This window comes from Lepidochelys kempii, chromosome 22 (assembly GCF_965140265.1).
Source record: "Lepidochelys kempii isolate rLepKem1 chromosome 22, rLepKem1.hap2, whole genome shotgun sequence".
Lineage (NCBI taxonomy): Eukaryota > Metazoa > Chordata > Testudines > Cheloniidae > Lepidochelys > Lepidochelys kempii.
In genome coordinates this window covers 18,264,771-18,290,234 of record NC_133277.1, presented here as the reverse complement: position 1 = coordinate 18,290,234, position 25,464 = coordinate 18,264,771, and the positions used below count along the sequence as shown (strand labels likewise).

Genomic DNA, 25,464 nt, shown 5'->3' with positions numbered 1-25,464 from the left:
CACAAGGCTTGTTCCCCTGTCAAAGAAAGCTACTAGGTTGCTGTAAATGGCAGCACTGAAACCCGAGTCTTATTTCTCTTCTAAGATTTGAAATGTGTATCCCAGTTCAGCGTCTGTGCCTTCTGGATGCTCTGGACAGCACTTCTTATGTGCATTAAACAAGGGATTTTCTAGAGACAAAACTGGGAATTTGTAGAGCACTTGCCCCCCAATTCAGGAATGCATTACTACTAGGAAAGCCTTACACACATGCTTCACTTTAAGTCCATGTCACGTCCTATTGCAGTCAATGGGATTTAAGCACATGCTTAAAGTGCTCTCCTAAATGAGGGCCTTACAAAGCGGTAGAAGCTGCAGGCAGCAGTTCTCACAACAAGCCCTGCCCATGCCGGCAGATTTCTTACTTTCCCAGCGTCCAGCTTGCTGTCGGTTTTCAGATCAGTTGCTTCTTCCCTCATTCCATTTACAGTCTTTTCATTGACAGACATGGTGTCAATGGTGACAGCCACACTTTCCATCTGATCTGTCTCAGCAGCTCTAACATCTGGAGACGCAGCTACGGGATGCCCTTGACTGCTGACCACATCTGTCCCCACCGCTGTCCTTTCTCCTGGAGTTCCTGATTGTTTGTAAGCTACAGAAATCACATCTTCTACATCAGTATCTTCCTTTTCTAACAGTTCATTCCCCATGGGTTTCCCATTGGACTCCTCTTTGTTCAGGCCATACAGGCTGCTGTCAGCATCTCTGTTAAGCAGTTCATCCAGAGTTGGAGGGCGCACACCATCAGAATCCCAAGGAAACTCTTGACTTTCTTCAGGGTAACTCACTTTCAAGGACTCCTTCTAGGCAGCAAATTAAACACAATTAGAGCTACATAGCGCTCATGCTTTGCCCCTTCTTTGGGAGGATCCTTTGTACCAAAGTGGGTCTATATTCTCCTACAGAGGACAAGGAATCACAAAGCTTTGGGTGACTTCGGCAAGGCCAGTTTGAATTTGTTTAAATTTATCCCACTCTTTGAGAAAAGGAACCTCATTGTGAGGAGTGTCCTCGTCTCTGAGGGGGGGAGGATTTGTTTTGCTGGAATTCTGCTTTCATACCCTAGGGATCCCAAGGTGTGCGAGTTAGCGTCTGATGCTGCAGGGACCAGAGGCCAGCACGTTAATCATTACATGCCCCTCACTAGCACTCTCACACAGCTCTAGACATTGCAATCTGTTTAGTAAGAGAAGGTAGTTTGAAAGAAAGAGTGTTATTGCTTTTTTTAACTTCTGCCTGGAGCCGTCACCTAGGCCAGGTAAACAGGATATGCCCACTGCATTGTCTACCTTCAGCACTGGGCCAAGAACAGATAGAGGATTCTAACCCACAATCTTCAGGCCCAGAATGAGAATAAAACTGGCAAAGGGATACTGATGAGAGCAAAGGAGCTAGTCTAGCCTAAGGTCCAATGAACAGGACATATTAGACTTGGAAAACATGATCTGAACAAGCTTAGTCACCCAAAGCTTCAGCAGCATCTCATGGCAGCCAGGCAGCTCAGGAAACTCACAGCAAAAAGTACAACCACCAGGAGAAAGCTGGGAAAGGTTCCCTCATCAGAATGCAAACCGAGTCACTGACAGTTCTTAGCTTCTCACTGTTTTATTAATGCTGTGGTGACTTGTCGAAGGCTTTAGCTAAAGACTTTGTACAGTTTGTACTGTACACAAACGGCATATTTTATCTAGGTATTTTTACCACGGTGTTGCTGGAACAGTGTCACTCTGAAGCCCAGAATGCCAAGACACTGAAAGGATGCCTAGCAGGCTGCCATTCAGATGCGGGAATTCAGCAGGACTCAGGAGATTTATTAGCTGAGTTGGGGAGAGCAAAGAAAGAAATCAAATCACTGGATATTCTCCCCAAACACTGCATCATAACTGTATTTTAGAGTGTCACCGGCAATTTGCCAAGTGATAAAATGAAAACTTGAACCTACTTCAGTTCAGGCCCGTTAACACAGGCTTACAAATGCACCATTAGCATGGGTCACCTCTACAGGGCTTTTCAAAGGGATGCATTTATTTGACATGCGAGAAGAATTTTATATTTTCATGTTTCCCGGACATGACCTCATATGATTCCCAGTCCTGAGTAAGTTTCTCTCATTCCTGGATGTTACTGTCTCGGCAGAGATTGGCCACTGATTGATGTATCATATGAGTGAGTCCATTTTGGAATTTGTTTGTTTCACCACTAAACAGCCAAGATACTTAACTTTTAAGAATGCCTAGCGATGGTCGCCCCTTTCCATTCTAATTTCACAGGGTATTTTACTGTGCAGTAGAGTACATACCCAACATGACCCTTCTCCATTCCTAGAACAAAACCAAGCTAAAACGGGTATATTCTTCCCTTTGATGAACACAAACAACTCTCCTCTACATTCACTGGAGTGTCTACAGGTCATGGGCATAAGAGACTTCTCTTTAAGCAAGTTTACATGACACACTGGAATGGTTCAGAAGGGTTGTAAGAACAGACATAGGGAAGCCTAGTTTTTGAATGCTATATCTGAATTATCACTACATGCTGTTCTATAAAATAGTGAACCATGCAAATTACACACGAGCAGAGATGCAAAATCTCCCATTTTGCACGGGTAGAGCAAATTCTACCAGGCATTTTGGTGCTATCTCAAGTCAGTCAGGTAGTAACTGGCTCTAGCGGGTCTTCCCACAAGCTGTAAGATACTTTACCTGCAACTGACTGACACTCTGAATGACGAGAAATTCCTGCCTATCAAGTAAATTGAATGCCCCAATGTTCAGCATAAATCTGGAGCAAACACACCAATACCATTGGGATTGGATTTCATAGAGTAATCCATGATGCACAGAAACGAATGACCACCACAAGCAGCAGTCACTAAAGCTGAATTGCTACTCCCCATGAAAAACAATGCAGCGATGCTGCTTGTTTGTTGGTATTTAAACAAGTTTAACACAAAAGGTCATAATGCTGGGAATTTAGCTCAAAAAAACCCCATACATATGACATACAAAAATCTTCTAAAATGTGAGCTCTTTGGCTTTTGTTGTTTGAAGCCAGACTCTCAAGTTTGGATTGTTCCTGGGAAGACAAGCACACAAAGCAGTGTAGGATCTGCAATGTTAGCCTGGAAAGCTTTCCCATTTGCAGTTCAGGTTGATAAATCTTTTCCATGCAACATTTTAATCACCAGAATAGAACAACAACAATCTGATGCTTTATTGCAGCACTAGCAGGTGACTGTTTTCTACACCATGCAAAGCTTCAGAGACATCCTGCAAGCCAGTGAAAGCAGAGATCCACTGTCACCTCTCTCAGACTTCCAGCTTCATCTTCAGAACTCCTTAGGTGCTGGAGCCCAGGTTCTGCAACACTGGCTAACCGAGTACCACAATTGTCTTCCTCTGCTCTGCAGCTGCCCTGATGAGCAGAACACCACGTATCAGCTGCCACCCCTCTGAACTGGGGGTGCAAGAGGCATTTCATTTACTTTCTCCCCGCACACCACACAGTGCCAACATACAGTCCCCAAAAAGGAGTTTCACAGCTTACATCTCTCTTACTGATACCATTTAAATGCAAGAGAAATTACATTTCCAGAAAAAAAACAGAGGTCTAGTAGTATTCAAAACCTGGAGATACGTCCCCTCTCTCCTAAAAACTAGCTGGACTGATTTTGATACTTTACAACAAACAGATAGTGTACATGCAAGCCAAGAAGAGAGTCCAGAGTGTTGGCTGCATTTAAATCACCCACTTCACCTGAGACTTTCACAGCGTTCTGAGTGACAGCAACAGATTATCAAGGTGACTGCCAGGAGAGACCGTCTAACTTAATACCTTCTACCAAGCCTCTTCTACCGAGATAGATCCTGGATGTGATGCTACACTGGTAGCAAAACGGCAATGACTGAGACAATCCCAAATGGGGATACATGGTCAGTCATCCTAAATGAATTCATTGCCATAGTTAGCTACTCTAAGCTTCACCTTTGGCTAAAGGCTGAAGCTGATCCAATCAAAGCGGGGAAGGGATAGCTCAGTGGTTTGAGCACTGACCTGCTAAACCCAGAGTTGTGAGTTCAATCCTTGAGGGGGCCATTTAGGGATCTGGGGCAAAAATTGGAGATTGGCCCTGCTTTGAGCAGGGGGTTGGACTAGATGACCTCCTGAGGCCCCTTCCAACCCTGATATTCTATGATTTGTAAGACACAGTGAGAAGCCCCTCCACCCTGGATTCCCAAATGTCAAAAACTGTACCTGCTCAGCATGTTTTACTGCTTCTGCTTTTCAAACTGCTGGTCAGTTTGATTAATTCACTGTTCTACCAAGCTCTCGCTACATCAGGGGCTTGTTCCACTGGCCCAAAGAGAAGGCTAGTGGTTACAGAAGTTGCTAACCATGCTCTTCACTACAATGGAGAGAATAATGCAATGAACAATTTATCTATTCTTACCCTTAAGATAGTCAACACTGTGCCCATGATTTATGGATGTCACATGACTTCCTTGGAACACACAATACTCCCTCCTGCACACGTCTCTGCTTTAATACACATTAGCACACTGTACTGTGCTGCATTTATTTATGGAGATGGCTCGCCTTTCACACATTTCCATCTGCTAAAATATTGTTGCATTTTAATGTTCCATCATATAGATATGCCATGTGATGCCAAATGTTTACCTGCAGATAGACCTTTTTGGAATGCAGAGCGCCAAAGCTCCCTGAACTGCTAGAGGTACAGAATGATTTGCTACGATATGTCATGCACAATTTTCTCTCTCCAGTCACCCGCAGTCAGAAGTCTTCAAGCCTCTCCCATGATAGCCTGAAGTCCTCTTGTACTCCCAGTCATGTTAATATAATCTTTGCCACAGTTACCCTCAAAGATCGGTTCAGAGAATATTTAACAATGACAATTCAAACCCCATCATCTTCACCCTCCTTACCTTCCAAACCCCAGAAAAAAGAGTGTTTCCATGAGCACAAATGTAAGAAAAGCAAATCAAGTTCTCCAACGTCTGACTGGTTTGATTTCCCACTCCCCTTCCCCAGTTTTAGTTACTCAGCTTCCAGCTCCCCCCTTAAAACACCTTGGGATTTCTATGAATTATTTTCAGTTCTCCTTCTTTTCAACCAGTTCATTTCATTCTTTGCAGTCTCCTTTCCCAGCAAGCATCACCGCACCACTGCATTTCACTAAAACTATCACCTAGTGTCTCCAAATACGGATTCTCAGTCTTTGATCCACTGAGTGAATTTTTACCAGCTCTGTAGGCAAACTGGCTTAGCACTTCATCCCATCACTTCTCACACATTCCTTTGTGGGGCCTGTTTTATGGACCTTAGCTTTATTACAAAATCAAAAGGAAGTGAGAGAAGGGCTTGGGATGCAGAGAGAGAGTTGGCTAACATGTTTTCCTACTGCCATCTTATGGCATTAAACATGAATGGTAATTTCCAGTGGGACATTAATAACTCATCAGGACTCAAGGTAACATCCATCTAGGTTACTAGCTCTTAAGAGGCAGTCTGGTTGTGGGGGGCAACTGCCATTTCATAACAGATCCCAAAGCTCTGCCATGGCAGTGGAATGCTAAGCTTTCTTTGTTCCTAGCCACATTAACATTTCAGTGACGAACTGGGCCCCAGCAGACCTCTGGTCGTTCTGGAGATGAAGACCGCTTGGGTCCTTCCTATTCACATCCAATTTAACACAAGCTGTCTTGCACACTATGCCCAGCGCAGCAGGCATTTGAAAGCTTACTTTTCATGTGCCATGAAAAAGGATAATGAAAATACTGCATTGCATTTTAAAATCAATTAATTTGCCTCACAGAAGCTGGAGTGGAATTTTTAAAGCATTGAGAAGGGATTAATGCCCACAGAAACAGTCTGGCTAAATCACTACAAACTGCTTTCAACACATAAAGCATTGTTTCCTTGTCATCCTAACCCTGATTGCTCTTAATTATGTATGGACAAGGAGCACCCCTACCCCATGAAAAATAAAAAAATATATGCTTCAAGGCCACACATGTTTTTAAATCACTGTCGATGCTCAACATTTGAGGGCAACAGTGCACCAGAAAAGGGAGCAGTGACCAAGGTTCTACGTTTATACTAAAGAAAGTGGCCATGTGCCAATATTCCTCTCAGCTTCCACATAACCATAGAACCAGAACACACTTGCCAAAAGGAATGATGAAGCTGGAGTGGTATTTTTTTAAAAGAAAAAAAAAAAAACTGAAGACCTCGCTGAAATATAGTTGCCATATTTCCATATTTGGTTATTTTACTTGCGAATGTTACTTCTGTTCACCCACTGGAAAAGGCAAAGACTAAATGAAATCCTGCCCAATGCAAATACCGCCACTCTCGCAGTAACCTTAACTCTCAAGAAGGGGCTAGATGGTTCTGTCCTTGGCCCTCAGATATTCTCCCACTATACGATACCTCTGGGATACCCGTATCCAGCTGCATGAATTCCACGGCCTCCCCAACTGTTGCCCCCAAGAGTTCAGCTGGACCCAACAGTGGCCAAAACCAAGCTCTGATTTCTCCGTGCAAACCCTCACCTGGGAATATCCAGCCAGTCATTACTATCTCAAGTGACCCATTTCTTTCCTAAATGCCCATGACAATTCCAAGGACATGCTCTTTCTTACCTCATACTCGAAGCCGCCTCCTAGGGTGCTAACATCCATGTGCAGATTTTTGAGCAGTCTCGCTGTCCCACGGGGACTCTATATATTCAAAAAAGGAAAACAACTGCACATGAGTTTGTATCTTTGCAACTGGCCATATTTCAGGCCATGCTTGAGAACATTCTACAATTTAGTAATTGGTGGAAATGGGACAGGAGAACTGCAAGACAATGTGTTAAAGCAACATGATGGAACCATCTGATACATTTCAGAAACCCTCCTTAGCAGTGTATCGCTTCTGGAATTATTCTTCTTTACAAATGCGAGTGATGACCAGCTACACATGGCAAGCAGGTGCTCCACACAGGCAGCCACCTGGGTAAGGGGTCTCTCTGCTGGGTTGGCAGGATTCTTCCATATTGCTATCCTGAACTGCCATTTCCCAATAGCACAATAAATTCACAAATGAGTGTGCTCATACAGATTTCAGTCTAGTCCACATGCCTGGGATCTTGTACCCAATGAATTTAATGGCAAAGCTGCCAATGAGGTCAAAGGGGCAGGATCAGGCCCACAGAGATTGTGAACGTGTCCATAATAAACACTGAAACCCTCTATACATCTAGGAGTAGAAGAGAGCACAGCTATGCACTTGGAAGGGAAACTTCCCTAGCTGACACATCCATGGCCAAGACCCCCTACAGACAGTAGCACTCACCCTCTTAAAAACCTAACAGTTCAAACCAGAGCGAGAATAGGGTTAGCTACCCTGGGGAAAAGACAAGAAACTTAGCCTAAGTTAAACCCAGAAGCATTGGAACCACAGGACATTCTGGGCTGAAAACCCCTGAGGCAAGGACTATCAGTGTCTATTCTCTTATGGGATCTACGCACAGCCCACAAAAACAACACACGGCACTCATAGGAATCTAACAGGTTTCTCAGCACTCTTGCTACCTGATTCTCACTCTCTTCCTCTTCATTTTCCCCTTCATCTAGAGCTAGGAGATTGAAGGAGGCTTTTTCTTCATGCATGGATCCCAGCAAGCTCTTCGTGCAGCCGGTGGATTTAAGGGTCTGTGGAGGCTGCAAAGTCACACACACACCAAAAAAAAAAAGGGGGTGGGGGGGGAAAGAGTAGTTAGACCAGAGCAAGCCAAACAGGAAAGGACGCAGGCATCCACTCAGGCATATCAAAGCATGGCAGCCCAATTCCATCCCTAGCAGAGGGACTCTCTCACCAGCTAAGTAGCACACAGCAGCATAACAGTCGGAATATCAAGGACTATGCAGGCTAACTTGACTTCTGAAACAGTTATTTTGCAGAGAATCATTGCAAACATATCTCGACTACTGAGATGGTGACGTCTGCTTTACACAAAACTTTCCATTATAGCAAAGGTGCTTTCACTGTAAAGAAAAACACATGCAAAATCTCCCCACTCAAGAAAATACAAATTCATCAAGTTGGATTTGCAACAGACTTCCCCCTCCCGCTTTTCTTTTTTAAGCTGGATTTGTTGCTGGTAGAAGGTGTAAGATTGATAGCTCTGAGGATGCAAGATCTCTATACCCACCAAACAAGTACAGAAACCGATGGCAACAAAAGTTTCTCATTCCCACCCCCACTAGTGTGAGCTTCTCTACGTGGCAAGTTATTGAAAGACAAGCCAGCATGTGCATCTACAGCCTACCAGCTTGCCACTCAGTAACATCCCTGATGGACATTGCTACCGTGCACTGAAAGTCGTGCCCCACGATTTCCGTGTGCTGCAGCAGTAGCCACAGGGGATGGTCCTGCACAGCAAGCTGGCACACTGTAGATTCACACCCTGATCCACCACTCAGTAACTGGGCTTGTAAACAAGCCCAGTGTCTCAGCTTTCTGCTGGAGGGACCTCCTCTGGAAAACAAAAGGAAATTCAGTCTCTGCAGCCCATTTAGTCTTTCCCCTCTCTGTGGGGTGACCAATGAGGGGCCAGCGGCCATTTTACAAAGTGAACGTTTCCCCTCATGACTGGACTTGAGGCCCAACAGCTCATTTCAACATCAGATGGGAACAGCTGCTCAGCCACTAGTGTGATGGCACCTGTGATATCCTATTATCACAGCAAATGAGTGTTCCATCTTTCCTGGCAGAATTAACACATGGGGGCTCAAATACTAGAATGATGGGCACCAACATAAGAGCTTCCATAGCTAGAAGGCGGGGAAAGAGAGGAGCAACTCTTATGCTCCGGCAGCGTCATTCTGACTGCAGTGGGCTGGAGAGCATCAGGCCCAGGATCAGGGCCACTCTGGACTAGGTTCTGTACAGACATTGGGGCAGGGGGAGAAAATGCAGACGGAGGAAACACATTTCACATTTTTAAGCATGGCTTCAAAGACAGGATAAAAACCATGTACGAGGGACAGGGATACTGCCTTTGAAACACCATTCTAGTGTGTCTGTGGAGGTTCCTGAAAACCTGGCGCATTGCAATAAACACATCCCAAACTGAACTTCCAGTGAAGAGGAAGAGAGTTACCAGAGTTCCTTCTCTGAGCAGCAGACTGGGTACCCCGGAGTTCTCCACACCGGTGCTTAGTGAGCCACGGAGGGCACTGGCTGGACCATCCACGACACCACGTAAAGGAGCAAGACTCCCCAGGGGAGCTTGGACAGGTGCTAGCAGGGAACCTGGAGACTAGGGCATGCAAGGACAAGGTAAGTATCTGACCACAATTGAGATGGATCAAGAGAAAGAGAGCAAGCATCATTTCCAGTCTGCAAGTATAAAACTACAAAAATAAAGAGTCACTCCTATCTAAACACTGCCTGCTACCATTTAAACTACCTCTGCTCAAAAGCTGCTAATGAGACCCAACACTCAGGTGTGTGAGAAATAACAGGTGGATTCACTTGTGCATATAGCCCAGGACCCATATGAACACAGAGTTATTTAGTTCACAACAGACAGGAGTTTGTCTGATTCACAAAGTTCAGAAAAACACCACCAAAACATCAGGGAGTAGATAAAATACAATATAACCATGTTGGCATACACAAACTTTATAGATGCACATTCACAAACAACATTATATGAATGCCTAGGAGGGTGGTCAGAATCTCTGCATTATTCTAATAAAATCAGGCCAGACAGCATTTCCCATCTTGTACCCCTCTGCTGCTTTGCACAGCACTGAATAACTGAAGTAGAAACCACGGCTGACAAATTCGGTTTCCTCAGCAAAGAAAAAGAAGTGACGTTTATGGTGAATTACTGTCCAGATATCAATCTGTGACTTTTCAAATAAGAACGAACCAAAAGGATTAATACACTCTTGCTGTTACTTGAAACAACCCTTCCCTGAGTTGGGTCCTCCCATGCCAGCCTTGCCCTCACTATTGAGTTTCGAGCTGCTGGCCAGGAAGAGGGGGAGCAGGGATGCCCATATGAAGTAATAACAGCTCAGCAGCCCAACAAACTGATTGTGTAGGACCTGGACTAACTGTGCAGCTTCCCCCTCCAATTACCCATGAGAGGCTGGGGGGGTTCCGTCATCATTTTCTTGTTGTTACTTTAAGCAGAATAAGGCATGACAGTCTCACTGGGATGGCAAGAAGTCTCCTGCCGTCCAGAAGCTGCAATAAGCAGCTGGGACTGCAGCAATGACTTTGGCTGAGAAGTACAATTGTTCAGTGGCAGGCAATTCTGCTGCAGAACTTCACCAAGGGTCTCTTAATAATTTCTACTGAAGCTACTCCCATCTACAGCACAGCAAAAACCTTGAGAATAATTCCTCCCTCCATCCTAGTTAGAGGGGTCAGAGAAGAGCCATGAAAACTGTTAAAGGACTGAAAACATTTTAGAGTGAGAAACTCAAGGAGCTCAATCTATTAAGCTTAATAAAAGGAAGGTTAAGGGGTGATTACAGTCTGTAAGTACCTACATGAGGAACAAATATTTGATAATGCACTCTTCAGACTAGCAGCAAAGGTAGAACAAGATCCAAGGGCTGGAAGTTGAAGCTCGACAAATTCAGACTGGAAATCAGATACATAGTTTTAACAGTGAGGGTATTTACCACTGGAACAGCTTACCAAATGCTGCGGTGGATTCTCTGTCATTGAGAATTTTCAAAGCAAAATTAGATGATTTTCTAAAAGGTCTGTGCTAGGTCTAACAGGAATTAATTTAGGGAAGTCCTGTGGCTTGTGCTATGGAGGTGGTTAGACCAGATGATCACAGTGGTCCCCTCTGGCCTTGGAATCTATAATCTCTAAACAAACGCGAGCCCCATAAAGGGCTGAAATCAAACAGGACAAGCTGGAGAAAATGCCGAACTCAATTGACCTGATCAGAAGAGCCGAAGTTTAAATTGCACTTGTAAAGGTGGGCTGAGAAACTATAGGCTAGCTCGGAAATAATCCCTCTCGTATAGCAGTGACACAAACAGGCCCCCAACCAAGGACCTGAATTACCATCACAGAGCATCTCAAAGCTCTATTTTACACAGTGGAATTTTTTATCCAGTAAGTCATACCTTGCAATACCCAGCCTGAGGTAAACTGGAAACTAATGCATGCTTCAAATACGCCTATGGTTTGCCAGCACAGCTCTGTAGCATTTCTTCAACAGAGCACGTGTGCGTCGACAGAGCCCCTGTGCATCGGTAGAGCAGTCTCCCGTACACTGTGTTTATACAAAATTACAGACTGAAAACACAGTTAATTCACTAGCACACCGGGGGAACGGGAAGGAAGATAAACGCACACTGATCTCTCCTCCACCAAGTCGTTGCCAAATCAATGGTTATAGTGTAAATTACACATTCTGGGCTTAACTAGTAATTTTCTACCGATGGCTATTAACTGTGTGTGTGAAGCTGGGGGTGTTAGTTGTCCTTCAGCAAGAAAAACTCACTTCCATCCAGCTAATTAAAATTTCCAGGATAATCTACAGTTTATCTGATATTTATAGTCATAGTTATTATCAGCTAAGGGGGTGCTACCACATGCTGGTAACTGGAAATCGAAGCTAGCAATTCAGTGGAGTCACAGCAGGATACCAGCAATACGGGACCAAAGCAATTCATTAACATTACATACACACACTGACCTTTTATTTTATTTCTTCAGAACACAAGATTTGGCAAGTCGTTATTAAACCGAGGCAATTACTTATGAAACAAAGAACAAGCCAGCCCAGGACACTCTTCACACCGACCAGGCACCTCCCACTGTATGCGGTGGAGGAAAGCACCATGGCCCAAAACTAGTATATCTTATAGCAGTGGGGGACACTCAACTGCTCTGCCTCTTGGGGAGGAAGAGTGAGCTTCAAGCACACGCAGCTGCAGGCCAGAGCAAAACAGCTTGAGCGCTTGTCATCCAACATTAAATACTACCTGGATTTTTGTTTTTAATTAACGAGGCAATTGTAGCCCAGGATAAATGTCCTAATAATGGGATAGCTGGGAGCTCTGAAAAGAAACAAGCATACTTTGGATTGAATTGTTTTATCAAGCTATGAAGGGCGGAGAGTTTGTCCCATGATATTCAAAGCAAAACAGTCGGAGAGCATTGCTTGCCATCTGCTGCATACCCCCATGTCCCCGGGTTCACTGTCAGCTTTGCAGGGAAGCATCACTTTTAATGGGTGCTTTGGAGTCTTTTGGTTTCCCAAGAGCGGAGGCGGAGGGGAAAGAGGGAGAAGACTGCTTTCAGAGATGGCACCATTCCAAGCCCACCTTTGCTGCTCTCCCATGAATTTACCTGGTTTGAGTTTGCCAAGATGTAACATAAAACAATAGCAGTGGTGTTCAGGCCAAAACTGAGGTTTGCTCAAAGTAGTTCGTGCAGCACCTGCCTGTAAAAAGGCCTGCACCGGGGGGCGGGGTGTCACTGTGCTAATGCCCAACTTCCTTGAGAAAACAAGTTCATGCAAGTTTTGTTTTTCTGAGTTCACCAGAAAGGGTGGCCCTGTGGTTAAGGCACTGGACTGAATTCCTGGCTTGTTCATACTCCCTACATAACCCCTGCCAAATCACTTAATCGCTTCGTGCCTCAGTTTCCTGTCTGTAAAATGAAGACACTTTCTTTCTCCCACCATTGGTCTACCTTATCTATTTAGACAGTTCACTCTTCAGGACAGGGAATGGCTCTATGTATTTGGACAGTGGCTAGCACAATGGGCCCTGATCTAAGGTGGAGCCTCAAAGCAAGTGAAAAACAAAAAAGGGAGATGTTCCTAGAAATTACTTTGTAATTAAATGTAATAATCCCAACCCATGTACTGCTCTATGTGATCTGTTTGATAGTTCACAAGACAGAAATAATTATATTATATTATGGTAGAATTCACCCAGGATGTAAGTTATGTAGTGCTTACCATGCCAGGAAGGTCAGCTGCAAGGTATTTTTCATCCTGCACCCCAAAGCTTTAATAAACCCCCCAAATACCTGCCACATCAGCTCATGTGACTACCACCAGGAAGGTAATTTCCCTTTCTCCTGAAACTTCACTTAGCAGAGAGAAAATGCCCACTCAATTCCTCGGATTCATTTATAATGGAACAGCAAACCAGTTACAGAAGGATTTTTAAGTCTAAGCTGCCTACCTCATTATTGCCTGCTCCTTCACAAAGCTCCCGTTTGCTGCAATCCTCAGTCGCTTTCCCGCTCTGGGTCAACTCTCCTTCCACCTGCCGACAGAGCCTGCTGCTTTCCTGGCACTCGGTCTGATAAAGCCAACCAGGAGTAACCTGTAAACCCTCTGTGAACAAATCTGCCTCTAGCCCTCTAGGAACTGGCTCTGTCCTTTGCTGTTCTTCTACTGTTTCTTCTTGTCTGCCCTCATTGTTCGTCTCAGGGGCATCACGTGACCTATTCAGTTTCATGTTAAAACTGACACAACTATGTTCCTGACTAGGCACTTGATCGTTTTCCTGCACATGCTGATAGAACTGCTCATTCTCAGAGTTACAGTCACTCTGCAACTTTTCATTGGCTGAGCTTTGTGGCTGAGTTTGGAGAATTCCTGAGAAAGGATGAGTGGGTAGAGGACCTTTAGCAGCAGCAAGCAGGTCTGTCTGTCTGTCAGACTCATGAGAGCTCTGGAGATCCCAGGAGAAGTTATCAACCTCTCCCAAAATCTGTGATACAAAATGATCAGCTGAACTGCTTGTAACACTGCTATCAGGTTCAGGCCCCAAACCGTTTGCCTTCTCCTTCTCTTCGTGCTGTCCAGCACAAAGAGAAACAGGCTCCGACGCAGAAATTTCAGCTCCTGCTTGAGCACAAACTTCTACCCCTATGGTGTAGGGTAATGTTTCTGCAGTCACTTCAGGGACTGCCAGGTGGCAGTCTAATAGGTCTTTTTTCTGGACTACTTGTAGGCCTGCTCCTTCAGATTCAACAAACTCTGCCTGCTTTGAGCGCTCTCTCTCACACTTGCCGACAGCCTCATTGCTCTTGCAAAGTTTGGTGGCTTGACTCAATGCCTGATCCTGAAGTTTTCTCTTCTTTCTGCTCTCGACTGCTTTGCTGTGTGCCCTCAGCTCCCGTTGGGGATAGCGAGCATCAAATTCCGCGATCAAACTCAGGTCTTCTGGGGGACTGGCATCAAAGAGAATCATTTCACGTTTCCTGCTGTAAAAAATATGGTCAGGGGCACTGGGGGTCAAGAAAGGTTCATTTTCATTGGCTTGTGATAAACCTGGGTCTCTTTCCTTATCACCACCAGGCCCTGTTGATCTTTCTCTGACTGATAAGCGGTCATCAGGCTGACAGACACACTCTCCTGTCATTTCCTCCTCCTTCCAGTTGTCAGACAGCTTTTCCTCAACAAAGAGCATACCTTTGTCCTCCAGGACATTGGGGGAATCAAGGACACTTCTCCCATTTTCAAAGTCTTGTGAACACGATTTCTTTGACATGCAGGAAACGGGCTTTGTCCTAACAACATCCAAACCTCCAAACTCCGAGTCAGAAAAACCAAGACAAGACTTGTCTCCAATTTTTGGGGTCTTGTCTTGGCCCTGCTGGTTGTCTACATCCGATTTGCTAAAAGATGCCGTCCTTCCTAAAATTTTCTCCACATCAGCTAAGATCTGGTGAGTTCTGCTGGACTTTGCTGTGAGAAGTGGCTGCAATTTATTTGGGGAAGTCCCTGCAAACTGTCTGTTTGAGTCACTTGTCTCTGGTGGTCTCCCAGAAGTCTTTCCTTTACCTTTCTTAAGAAAGCCCTCATTCCTAATCTGGCTATCCTGATCTAGATCAGGACTTGCACACTCAGAGGACAGGATGGGAGAGGACATTCGATAAAAGGATGTTGAAGGAAGAATCCCTGGCTCTGGCTGCATTTCCTAAGTAAATAAATATTAGCAGATAACTAAAATAGACAACATGAGATACATACACTCATCTACAGCACGAAATGGAACAGGATATACTTGCAGCATTTGAAATAAGAAGTGCTATCAGAAGTCCCTCAAATTGAAGGCTTGGGCCTTTTCCATGGAAGGTCCCTGCCTGAAAAAGACTTCTAACCCCAAGAGTTTGTTGGCCTTCAAGGTCTGGCCTTCAAGGCACATCTTATCAGCCTGACGTTTACTCAGTTACTGATTGAACTGAGAAAGGTCTCTCTATCTGAAAAGGGAGGAATCGTTTGCCATTGGGAGGACTACTCTTGTTGCCAACCAACAGCAAAACAGATGAATCTGTTGCTTTTAAGGCTGTGCCTGGTGCCTAGATACCATAGCAACAGGTGCACAGTTACTGCATAAACAACATTGGTTGTTCCTTCCAGTGAGAAATACTGCTCCAAAAATTCTACAACAACCCCCCCCCCCACCATCTCAGCACAGCAATTACTCCATCCCTGAAAGGCAGGAAGTAAGAGGAATGGCGTGAGTTCAGAGCTCTGAGCCCATGTTCTGCAAGGGCCTGTGATCAAACGGGGGTATGCAAAGCATTAGGAAACAGGAGGATCCTAGAGACATTCTGGGTGTGCCACAGACCCACTCTAACTCCAAGTCACCTGAGCAGCTTGATACCTTGGCCCAGTCAACTGGGAAGAACAATATGCTAGAAAACCTTGGCCAGCCCTCAGCACAAACAAAACGAAGAAGAGACACCTTCGGGTCCTGCAGTATCCTTGACTTGATTTAGGAAGGGGGCTTTGAACTGCTCATGCCAACATGGGGCCCCTCTGGCACCACAGCAACTCCACAGTCCCAGCTCCCTTTTCTAAGAGCAAGACTGGAGGGAGGGAGCATCCAGTGAGCCCTGTCTTCCTTCCACCTCACAGCCCCTCAGGCCATAAAGTCGTTGGAAGCATCACAGAAAACCAAGTGCTGAGTTGCTGAGGGGAAAGTGAAAAGGAGGACTTGTGGCACCTTAGAGACTAACCAATTTATTTGAGCATAAGCTTTCGTGTGGTTAGTCTCTAAGGTGCCACAAGTCCTCCTTTTCTTTTTGCGAATACAGACTAACACGGCTGTTACTCTGAAACCTGAGGGGAAAGTGAGAGTTCAGGGACCTTGAGGGTGAAAGTGGCAGTAGCTGCTCCCCTGAACAGGCCAATTTCTCCTCTGGCCTCAGGTTACTAAGGGATTTGGCCCAGTTGTTAAAAATTAAGTTAAAGAACAATAATTGAAAAGCGATGCCACGTCTGCCTCTGTCTGCTCCTCTGCACAGCTCCCACAACCACTTCATGCCTGAAGCCAGCCAGGCAGGTCATTCATTCTGCCTAACCTCTAATACCACAATAAGAAGCAGCCATCACCAACTCGTGGCTGGTCACTTATACTCATGCTGGCTCTTCTGGCCCTCCCCAACAAGCACCTCAGGTATACTCACCACAGCATGTTTCATTGGCTCTCTCTCCTTCTTGTCTTTCTTTTCCTTCTTGTCTTTTTTCTTCTTCTTGTCTTTCTTTTTAATGCTGCCATGAGCCGAAAGCTTCTCCCGCTCCTGGATCACAAGTTCTCTGTAATGTTCATCACAAGGGTGGTCCCACGTGGACTGGCCATTAGAAAAGTTAAAGTAATAGATGTCGCCAGTGATATCTTGACTGATGTGGGGAAACAGAACATGAAGACAGGAGAGAGTCAGGGCATCAGCTCTGTGCATGGGAATCAGTACACACAGCTAGCAGCACGGCTGCTTTGTGTGGCCACAGAACCTTTTGTCTCAGGAGCTCATAGGGCTTTACAAATGCTGGCCATAGGCTCCCTTTGGTGCATAGCAGAAGCGGAGCATGCTGCCCCAGAAAAGCCCAAATACACAGGATGGGGGAGCAGCTGCCCCACAGCACATTCCTGCCTCCATCACACACATTTCCCAAACTACTTCTTCCCTCTCCCTAGGGCAAAGGCAGCATTTCTACCATTTTTTAAGCATCACCGCACCCCAGTGAAGTACGGTATTGTATTATCCCCATTTTACAGGTGCGTGTACAGACATGGAGGGGAAGTGACTTACCCAGGATCACAAACTGGTTCTGTTGAAGTGCTGGGAATAAAACCCAGGAGCCCTGACACCCAGTCCCCTGCTCCAACCATTAGGCTACTTTCCCCTACTTATTTGACAAGCTCCCGGAGAGGGATTAGCAAGGAGAGGTTGACAATCTACTGAAATAGCTGCTGATTTAGAGTTCTCACCATGGTTTCCACTCTGGAGGTAAAGGAGCCACAATGCCTTCTCTGGCCAGCCACATCAGCTCTGGCTCATTCTCAGGGTCAATCCCTATCTCCCTGGCAAACTCCTGAATTTCTGTAGTAGAACAAAAGCAGAGGAAACAAAAGACAGTAGAAGACAGTGTGGCAGACAAGCAAGGCTGTGCGTTACTGTGCAAACCTGTGCTAGGTACAACCCAGGGGTGCTGGGAAACCCCCTCATTGAAGACACTAGAATTAGGCTGCACAGAGCTACAGAAAACATCCCATGTGCCAGGGAGCATCTTACAATGGGCAAGGCAAGGCTGAACACTGCAGGGGTAGGAGATAGAGGCAGGCACAAACTGCCTGTATATGATGTATATCCATGAGAATGAAAACCAGGAGCCTTATTCTATCATCTCACCGCCGTATGTCAGAATTAACTGCATGGAAGTCAAAAGGAGTTAGTCCAGTGAAAACCAGTGTAAGTAAGAGGACAATCAGGTCCCAAGAACCCTGAATCCTAGTGTCCCACTCTAGCCACTAGATGACACCATCTCCTCTTGACAAACATTTGCCCCTCGTTCTCCTAAAAGAGATTGGCTCTCTTGCTCAGCCCCAGGTGGCTGGTTTCCTCTGTGACAGTCCCAAAGGCTGCAAGGGAATGGAACCAAGAGCCAACGCAGCACCTCTTTTCGGTGAGTGCACTGACTGGACTAATGTCACCCTCTAATTCTGCCTTGCAACCCCTTCTGCTTGAATTTGCTAGCAGATCAGAATTTCTTTGTGAGACTGGCTGTTATTGATGCACTAACTACAGCAGGATGGAGTGCCACTAACACAAGAGCTATCTTTTCAACTCTCCAACATACTGACCATCGCTCATCCTCCTGCAATATTGAAGAGCAGCTCCTGAGCCCTATCTTTCTGCTCTGAGGAAGGCAGATGCCAGTTACCTTGCTCACTGGGTATGTACGTTTCATCATAATCTTCTTCTAGGATGAGCTGATCCCCAATGCGTATAGCAGGTCCTGCCATGTCCATTCATAAGGGGACACACTGACTGCACCTAGTCGTGAAAACACAACCAATGTCCAGAGCTAGATATAAATGAATTTCACTCATTATATATTAATTAGCAGATATGCATGTGGGGCTTTGACGCTTTCCTGGGGAGCCCAGAACTATGGGTGACCTCGTTACCCTCTCTCTCATCAAGAGAGAGACTTGCTGGAACTAAACTGGTTGACAGCTTCCTGTCAGCCCAGCATGTTAGCCAGCCAAACAATCTCTGCCAAAGCTCTGCCAGCTTTTAATTTGCCTTGCAGGTAACACTTGATGAACCCTAGTCCCAGAAACTCCCTGGAAGAATGTGCCTCTTCCACATCCAGCCGTTACTGGACACCCACAGAAATTACCAGATCCTCTGTACCCAAAGAGACAGTGCGCACACCAGCCCACTAGGTGAACTGAGGATCCACACTTTAGTATTACAACAACACTGAGGAGAACATATAGTAAAACCAAGAATACGTTTATTACTAAAGAACAGAAATTCAAGCGATAATACGAAGCAAAGATAATAGAAAAATCTGGTTAAAAAAAAAAAGAGAGAAATGTTTCTGCAAGTCTAGAACTTAACTCTAGGAAGTTAATCTTCTCTAAAACAGTCTCTCACCTAAAACTTCTCCTGTAGTGCTTGCTGGAATTCAGACATACCAGGATCCAGACTTTCATGATTCCCCTAAGCCCTACAAAGGGTTTCCTCAGTATGTCGATAAACCTCGGGTCTTTTTTCCCCCTCTTCTTATACGCCAGGACATCTTTGAAATGCATCCTGTGAAGCGTAACCCCAGACAACATTCCTTGTCCTACTGGTTGCTCTTTGAGGTGTAGGTGCCAAGCTGTCAATGTTACCCTTCCGTTAATTTGCGTTTTTTGGTGCCTCAGTATGTGAATATAGTCCCCACTGTTTTTAGCTAATTCTGATTAATTAACATTAGAGACAGGAAGATAACTACATCCTCTCCTGTCTGGAAGAAAACCTGCTTTTTCTCTTTGTTTGAGTACAGACTTAAAGCATAATATCAGTAAGTATCCAAAATTCCTCCTATAGCGTTCACACACACACACAGCTGTTAATGACCAGTGCAGTGTTCGTTTTCATTAGATACCTTGTATGACATTCCTCATAGATAAATGCCACGACAAGTGCGTGTTAGGTGTAGTGCCTTTGCCAGGCCTGACTGGAGTTTGCCAGTAGGCACGGAGGCACTCTGAGGGTCACGGGGGCCATGATCGGGAAGTGAAACAGGTTCGACAGACCAGGGCTCAGGTGCATCGACAGGGCAGCGATTGCTGAAATCTGCAGCTGCCAATGATGTAGTGATTGCTGACTCGCTCCTCCGACACACAAAGAATCACAAGCAGCCCTGGAATAGGCCACATGGCTTCTCTATAATTGTTATTGATCATGTCCTCGTTAAAAATCATTGGTAGTCTATGGTCATGGATGTACGCGTTCACAATATGCTAAACTTGACATGACCATCAGCTTCTGCTGACAAGAGTGCACCTCCCACTTCTACCACAGCCAGTTAATGAGGCTGAAATTAGTCCAATTCAACCAAAAGGTGTTCTTAGAATTGAGGTATCAGATGACTTTTTGTTCTGGGCTGCTCAAGGTTGTTGAAACATTACAGACGGAAGGAATGGAGTTGTTTCAAGTCAGCAGGGACGACTGTTAGCTCAGGGCTGTGGCCAAAGCCCTTCAAACATCAAGCACTGATTGGGTGAGGAGATGCTCACTGCAGCTGGAATTAAAGAAAAAAGGTACATCTATCATGAGCAAAAGCAGAGGCTGGATGGGTTAAACTTTGGAACAGCATCCAGTCACTGTGTAAGGAAAATCAGGAATCCTAGTGGTCAATTCAGGCAGCCAGTTTTGGACAGGCTGCCACCAGGCAGAATCTCTGCAGTCTCTATGCAACTGTGCAGTGTCTGCAGTGGAGGGTGGTACCAGCCTGTACAGTAAAGAACCAGGAAAGCAGCATCAGCCAGAGTCTGCAAGACCACGTCATGATGTTCCTCAATTATCCACTGCCTGAAGAGGGCCAAGAAGTTCCGGGAGAGCAACCATCTACCAGCCAAAAAGAGATCGGGATTCCAGTCTGTAAGATGAAGTCTGGGAAGGCACCAGGAGTTTGTAACATCACCCCTATGTTGTTGAAGACAGGCGAGAGTATTGTTGTACCAAGGCTGCACAGACTCTTCCAGACCCTCTGGAGCACTAACATAACTGCCAACAATTGGAAGGCGGCATTATTTTTACTCTGTTCCAAAGGGTGATAAGGCCATAGGTAGCAACTCAGAGGTATTACACTTTTGCCAGTCCCAGGGAGAGTCTTCATTTCCATATTAATGTCTTGAATCAACAATGCACTTCATGGCAAAGACCGGGATACTCAGCGTGGCTTCAGACCTGGTCGTTCCACTGTCAACCAGATATTTACCTTCAGACTGCTTTTTGAGAAGATGGATGAATTTAATAAGCTGCGTGCAGCACTTTTTATGGACCTCCATCAGGCCTTCGATTCAGCGCATTGAGCAAGTTTGCAGGCTCTGAAGAGATGACTTGGAATCCCTGGGAAGATAATGTCAATGACAGAAGAGCGCTATAAAGAAACAGAAAGCTGTGAACACAGGAGTTCGGCTAGGCTGTGTTCTGTCGTTACCGTTATTCAATATCAGCACCAATTAGTTTATGGATAAGCTTGAGGAGCCAGCTGTCGGTGACAGTGAGCTGAACACCCTTCTGTTTCAAGATTTCAAACATGCCAATCACACTGCCTTGTTGGCTCAGACTGGTGAATCGCTGATGGCTGATCTAGTTGGGCAAGAAGCAGTGCGCATTGGTCTGGTTAATGCTTGGCCATCACCATCAAGCAGCCTCCAGCTCCAAATTACAATCCATTTAGCATTAATTCGTCTACATGGGACATCAAGCAGGTGGCAACTGTCAAATCCTTGGGGAGCAGCAAGGGCAGTGCTGGAGAGTTCTCAAAAGATGTGGACGTTTGTAGAGCAGCCACGTTGCAGGCCCTTCAGCAGCCTCTGTGAGGACCTCGTGGCATCAAGCCTGCCACAAAGCTACAGATCCACAGAACCCTGGTTATACCTGTGCTGTTGTATGGCAGTGAGATGTGGGTGCTTAAGAAAGCTGAAGAACACCAAACTGAGGTTTTTAATTCTCTTTGTCTCTATCAGCTGCTTTATATTAAGTGGCAAGACAACATCAGAAATGAGGATATTAGAAATTGAACGCAGCAACTGCCTCCATCAGCATTGGTTCAGTTTCAGTGGTTTTCTTGGTACAGACGCACTACTAGAATGGAAGACCAATGTATTATGAAGCATGTGCACCAAGGAATGCTGCTACACGGACAGCAATTACCATGGTTACCAAAAGCTTCAGTTGTGTCGTAAGATTGCCAAAGACAGATATAAACTGAATATCCAGCCAGACCACCATAACGATCTAGCTAGAAATGGATCCAGGTGGCACTTGATCTGCAAGGAGACTATGTCCCTTTGGATTTTCCATGATAGTGATCACGTGTCCCAATTATAAAGTTATTAGAAGACTATCCCCAATATTAAACATGAACAGTCACTTATTTGTGATGATTACTTCATAGGTTACCCCACATAAAGGCCAGACAAAAGAACCATTAGTGCCCCGGAAAACTCCCGTCCATTTTTTCTCGGTGATGTTCAGTGGGTCTTCAACTTCCTGTGGGCCTTTGTACCGGTCAGTCATCACTATCAAGGGCAGGCAGCGTACCAGGCAATGTTGTCAACACGCTAACAATGACAGCTCTAAGTGCTAGAACCACACTGCTGCCATCATTGAGCTCTCCTTGCCTTTTCCCTTTCCAATGACCTCAGACGGCTCTGTATTTTTAACTCTTATGTAAAATGAGCAGCAATTAATCCTACTAGGTCCCAGACTGCAGTATTTTCAGGACCACAGGATCAAAGCAACATCACAAATCCTACTCCACATTCTCTCCTGAACATATGCGGGACCTAAAACATCTGAATATGGACAATTTAAGGTTAAGATGCTTCCATTCTTATTTCTTTACTAGTGTTTATAGTCATCTCGCTCACACACAGTCTTTAGCAGCAGAAGATCGAGTCTGTGCTGATTTATTCCAGTTAATTGAATCCCAATTTGTATATGTACCAAAGTGCTTGTGTGTACTGTAAATATCACCACACACGCGTGTATTGTGAAGCCGTGAGCTACCACACTAATCAAGTGAGTATGCTGTTCCCAACTTGGTATTAGTGGCTACAACCGTGCCTTGCTTAATCACCCACCTATGAGAAAATTAAAAAACAACAAGGCAGAGTGCTGGCCAAGAAACAGATTTTCATGCTCTCCTTGCCAAAAGCAGAATGAGGGACAGACTTCACGCCCCCAGCGCACAGACCTGCTCCCTCGCATCCTTTCCACACGCACACTCCCCTGGCACGCCCACGTGCTCTCAGCAAGTGCTCTCCCAACTCCCACCCCCATGGCACAGCTTGTGCACACCCACTCACACCAGTGCACACCGAGTCCTGCACCAGCCTTCCCCCTCCACTTGCACACGCAACGCCCACACTCACCCCACCCCCACTCTCCCTTGCACACTTAGCCCCCCTTGCACACCCACGCCCCCTGCAGCAGACGCCCATGACAGGGCGGCCTTACCTTCCACGGGGCCCCAGCACCTCCCCAGCCGGGGCCACCCCCCGCTCCCTACGGGCAGCACCAGAGGGGGGAGGCGGCCCCCGGCCTGGGCTCCCCACCCTCCGCTTCCATGGACGCCTGGGGGTTGCCCTGCACGGGCCAGCAACTACTTCCGGGCTTGGGCTAAGCCTAGCAACGGCAGGGCCCGCCCCAGCCTCCGCCTGATTGGGCGCCGGGGGGGGGGGCGGCCGCAGTGGATTGGTGCAGACGTCGAGCCGAGTCACGTGGGTCCTGCCGCTAGCCCAGGGTTTTGTGGGAGTTGTAGTCCGCAATGACCCTCCTTGGGCCTAGCGACCCCCACCCCAAAACCGGGGCCAATGACGCTGCGGGGCCCTCGAGCCCGCAAGCGACATGCCCCCAAACACCAGGTGTCATGACCCCAAGGATCACCCCCCAACACTGCGTGTCTTGATGCCTCCCGGGGGCATGCCCCCCAAAACCTAGTGTAATGACACACACACAGGGGCCCGACCCCCCAAGCCCAAGGGGACACAACCCCCCCAAAACTGTTACTTCATGAGAATTCCAGGGGTCACTTTTTTAAACAAAGCAAGTTTCCAGCCCTCTCTGGTGCAGAGAAAAGCTTGAAAACACAACCCTCTATGGATTTGAAAATCTGAAGGGAAAGAAAAATTAACAACAATAATACGATTTAAAATCTCATTATTTTTAAACCAGTGTCATGACTGCCCATCCCTCCACACTTCCATCAATTTCAGCAAGTTGGCCTGAACAGTGCGCAGACAGTAGCTGATTTTTAATTGCCAACTATATCCTTTTACTTTCTTATGGTGCGAGCTACTGAAATGCCCATTAAAGGGGCACTATAAAACAATACTACTTAAATATACTATAAAACAATATATTAAAAATCCTTTGTTAGTACAATTTTAGATCAGTAGGCACCAAACTGTGGCGGCCATATTCTGCTACCTCTCCTCCTCACTGTCTCCAGCTAAATCAGATAGACCGTTAAAAATACACATACATTTCCTAATGTTACTTTTCCATGTATGCAATTAATGTAATTGCAAGATCCTGTGTAACTCTGAGGCCTTCTCACTGGAGTGGAGATGTCTCGGAGGCCTTCTCTCTGTTAGGATGTAATCCACACTAAGAGAGAGTTGAAGAATCTCTACCTGAGATTATTAAAATTGAATGAATTTTGGGGCCTGATCCTGCAAAGGGAACTATTTGAATAACTCCTGATATTTACACTGAGCCCCGTTAAAATTAAGGGACTTATTTAGAAATTTGGTCACCCGTTCTAACATACTCAGCAGAGGAGGGCTCCCCAGCCAGCAAGCCAGAATCTTTAGCCAGGTTCTTTGAATATTAACCTGATCCTGAATAAGTAATGTACAATATGTTAACTTTTTTTGTAACTTTGCTTTAAAGTTAAAAAAAAAGGGGGGGAAGGGGACACTCCTATAGGAGTTATTTATGTATCTGAGTAGCCAGATTGAAATCAATAAGGCTACTAGTGCAAGTCCTTGAGTAAGGGCTTGTCTACATAGATAATTTTACCTGTATAAATTACATTGTGAATTTAAACTGCTATAGTTATAACACTATAAACACACAGACACACACACTTGTGGACACTTCTTATAGTTTAGGAGGACTTTTTAAATTAGGTTATGTTGCTTGGGAAGGGGTTTAAACTGAACTGAAAATATCCAATATGGAAAAAAGTGTCCACACAGGCAGTTATACTGGTATAATTATACAGGCATAATTGTACTTATACTAACATAACTTTCCAGAGTAGACAAGCCCTAAATGTGTTCTGGATTAGGACACATATGTTTAGACTCTGTGCATTTCACTTTGCTTGCCCTATAGCCCGGTCATTTACTTGCCATGGTTTCTGCTCAATTTCACTTTTTTTGTATGGGTTTTCAGGGAATATAAATTATCTCCAGACAAACTGGTTCAATTCATTTTTTGTTTTATGATCATAAAAATGTTCAATTAATTTTAAACTTTATACACACACAAATAAAAGTAGTGTGCAAACAATGAAGGAAAATGAACTGTTTGGGAAGCAGATTTTTATTCAAGACTAATTTAAACAAAAATGCATGGGGAGGGAAGTAGGGTGCTCTACAGTAGCATAACCCACCTCTTGTGAGTCTTACAATATTTGGTGTTTTTCTTAAAGTCCCTGCTGTTGGAGTTCTACAAGAATCTCAGTTTTCATTTCTTTTTTTAAAAAAAAAAAAAAGTACATTGCTGGGTCTTGTAGTTGCAGAGAAAAGCTGGAAAAAATGATTCCCCAAAGGCTCAGAAACCAGAAAGTAAATAAAAAGAACCCCCAATTATTTTTTTTAA

General features: G+C 45.3%; 1 protein-coding gene across 13 annotated transcripts in view; it reads right to left on the bottom strand.

The window, feature by feature from the left end:
* CEP164 (centrosomal protein 164) overlaps positions 1-23,235 on the bottom strand; it is a 70,657-nt gene extending 47,422 nt beyond the window's left edge. For 6 of the 13 annotated variants that reach the window (XM_073321153.1, XM_073321154.1, XM_073321158.1 and 3 more), the window contains exons 1-9: positions 23,092-23,235; positions 18,287-18,399; positions 17,334-17,445; positions 16,531-16,744; positions 13,290-15,035; positions 9,215-9,373; positions 7,644-7,772; positions 6,708-6,785; positions 405-845 (exon numbers count right to left, since the gene is read on the bottom strand). In XM_073321153.1, coding sequence (XP_073177254.1) covers positions 405-845; positions 6,708-6,785; positions 7,644-7,772; positions 9,215-9,373; positions 13,290-15,035; positions 16,531-16,744; positions 17,334-17,445; positions 18,287-18,374 — 2,967 coding nt within the window. In that variant the 5' untranslated portion in view covers positions 18,375-18,399; positions 23,092-23,235. Of the gene's footprint in view, positions 1-404; positions 846-6,707; positions 6,786-7,643; positions 7,773-9,214; positions 9,374-13,289; positions 15,036-16,530; positions 16,745-17,333; positions 17,446-18,286; positions 18,400-23,091 lie in introns of those variants that run through there. The other 7 variants (XM_073321155.1, XM_073321162.1, XM_073321159.1 and 4 more) reach the window with 7 other exon arrangements.
* Between the last annotated feature and the right edge of the window lie 2,229 nt (positions 23,236-25,464).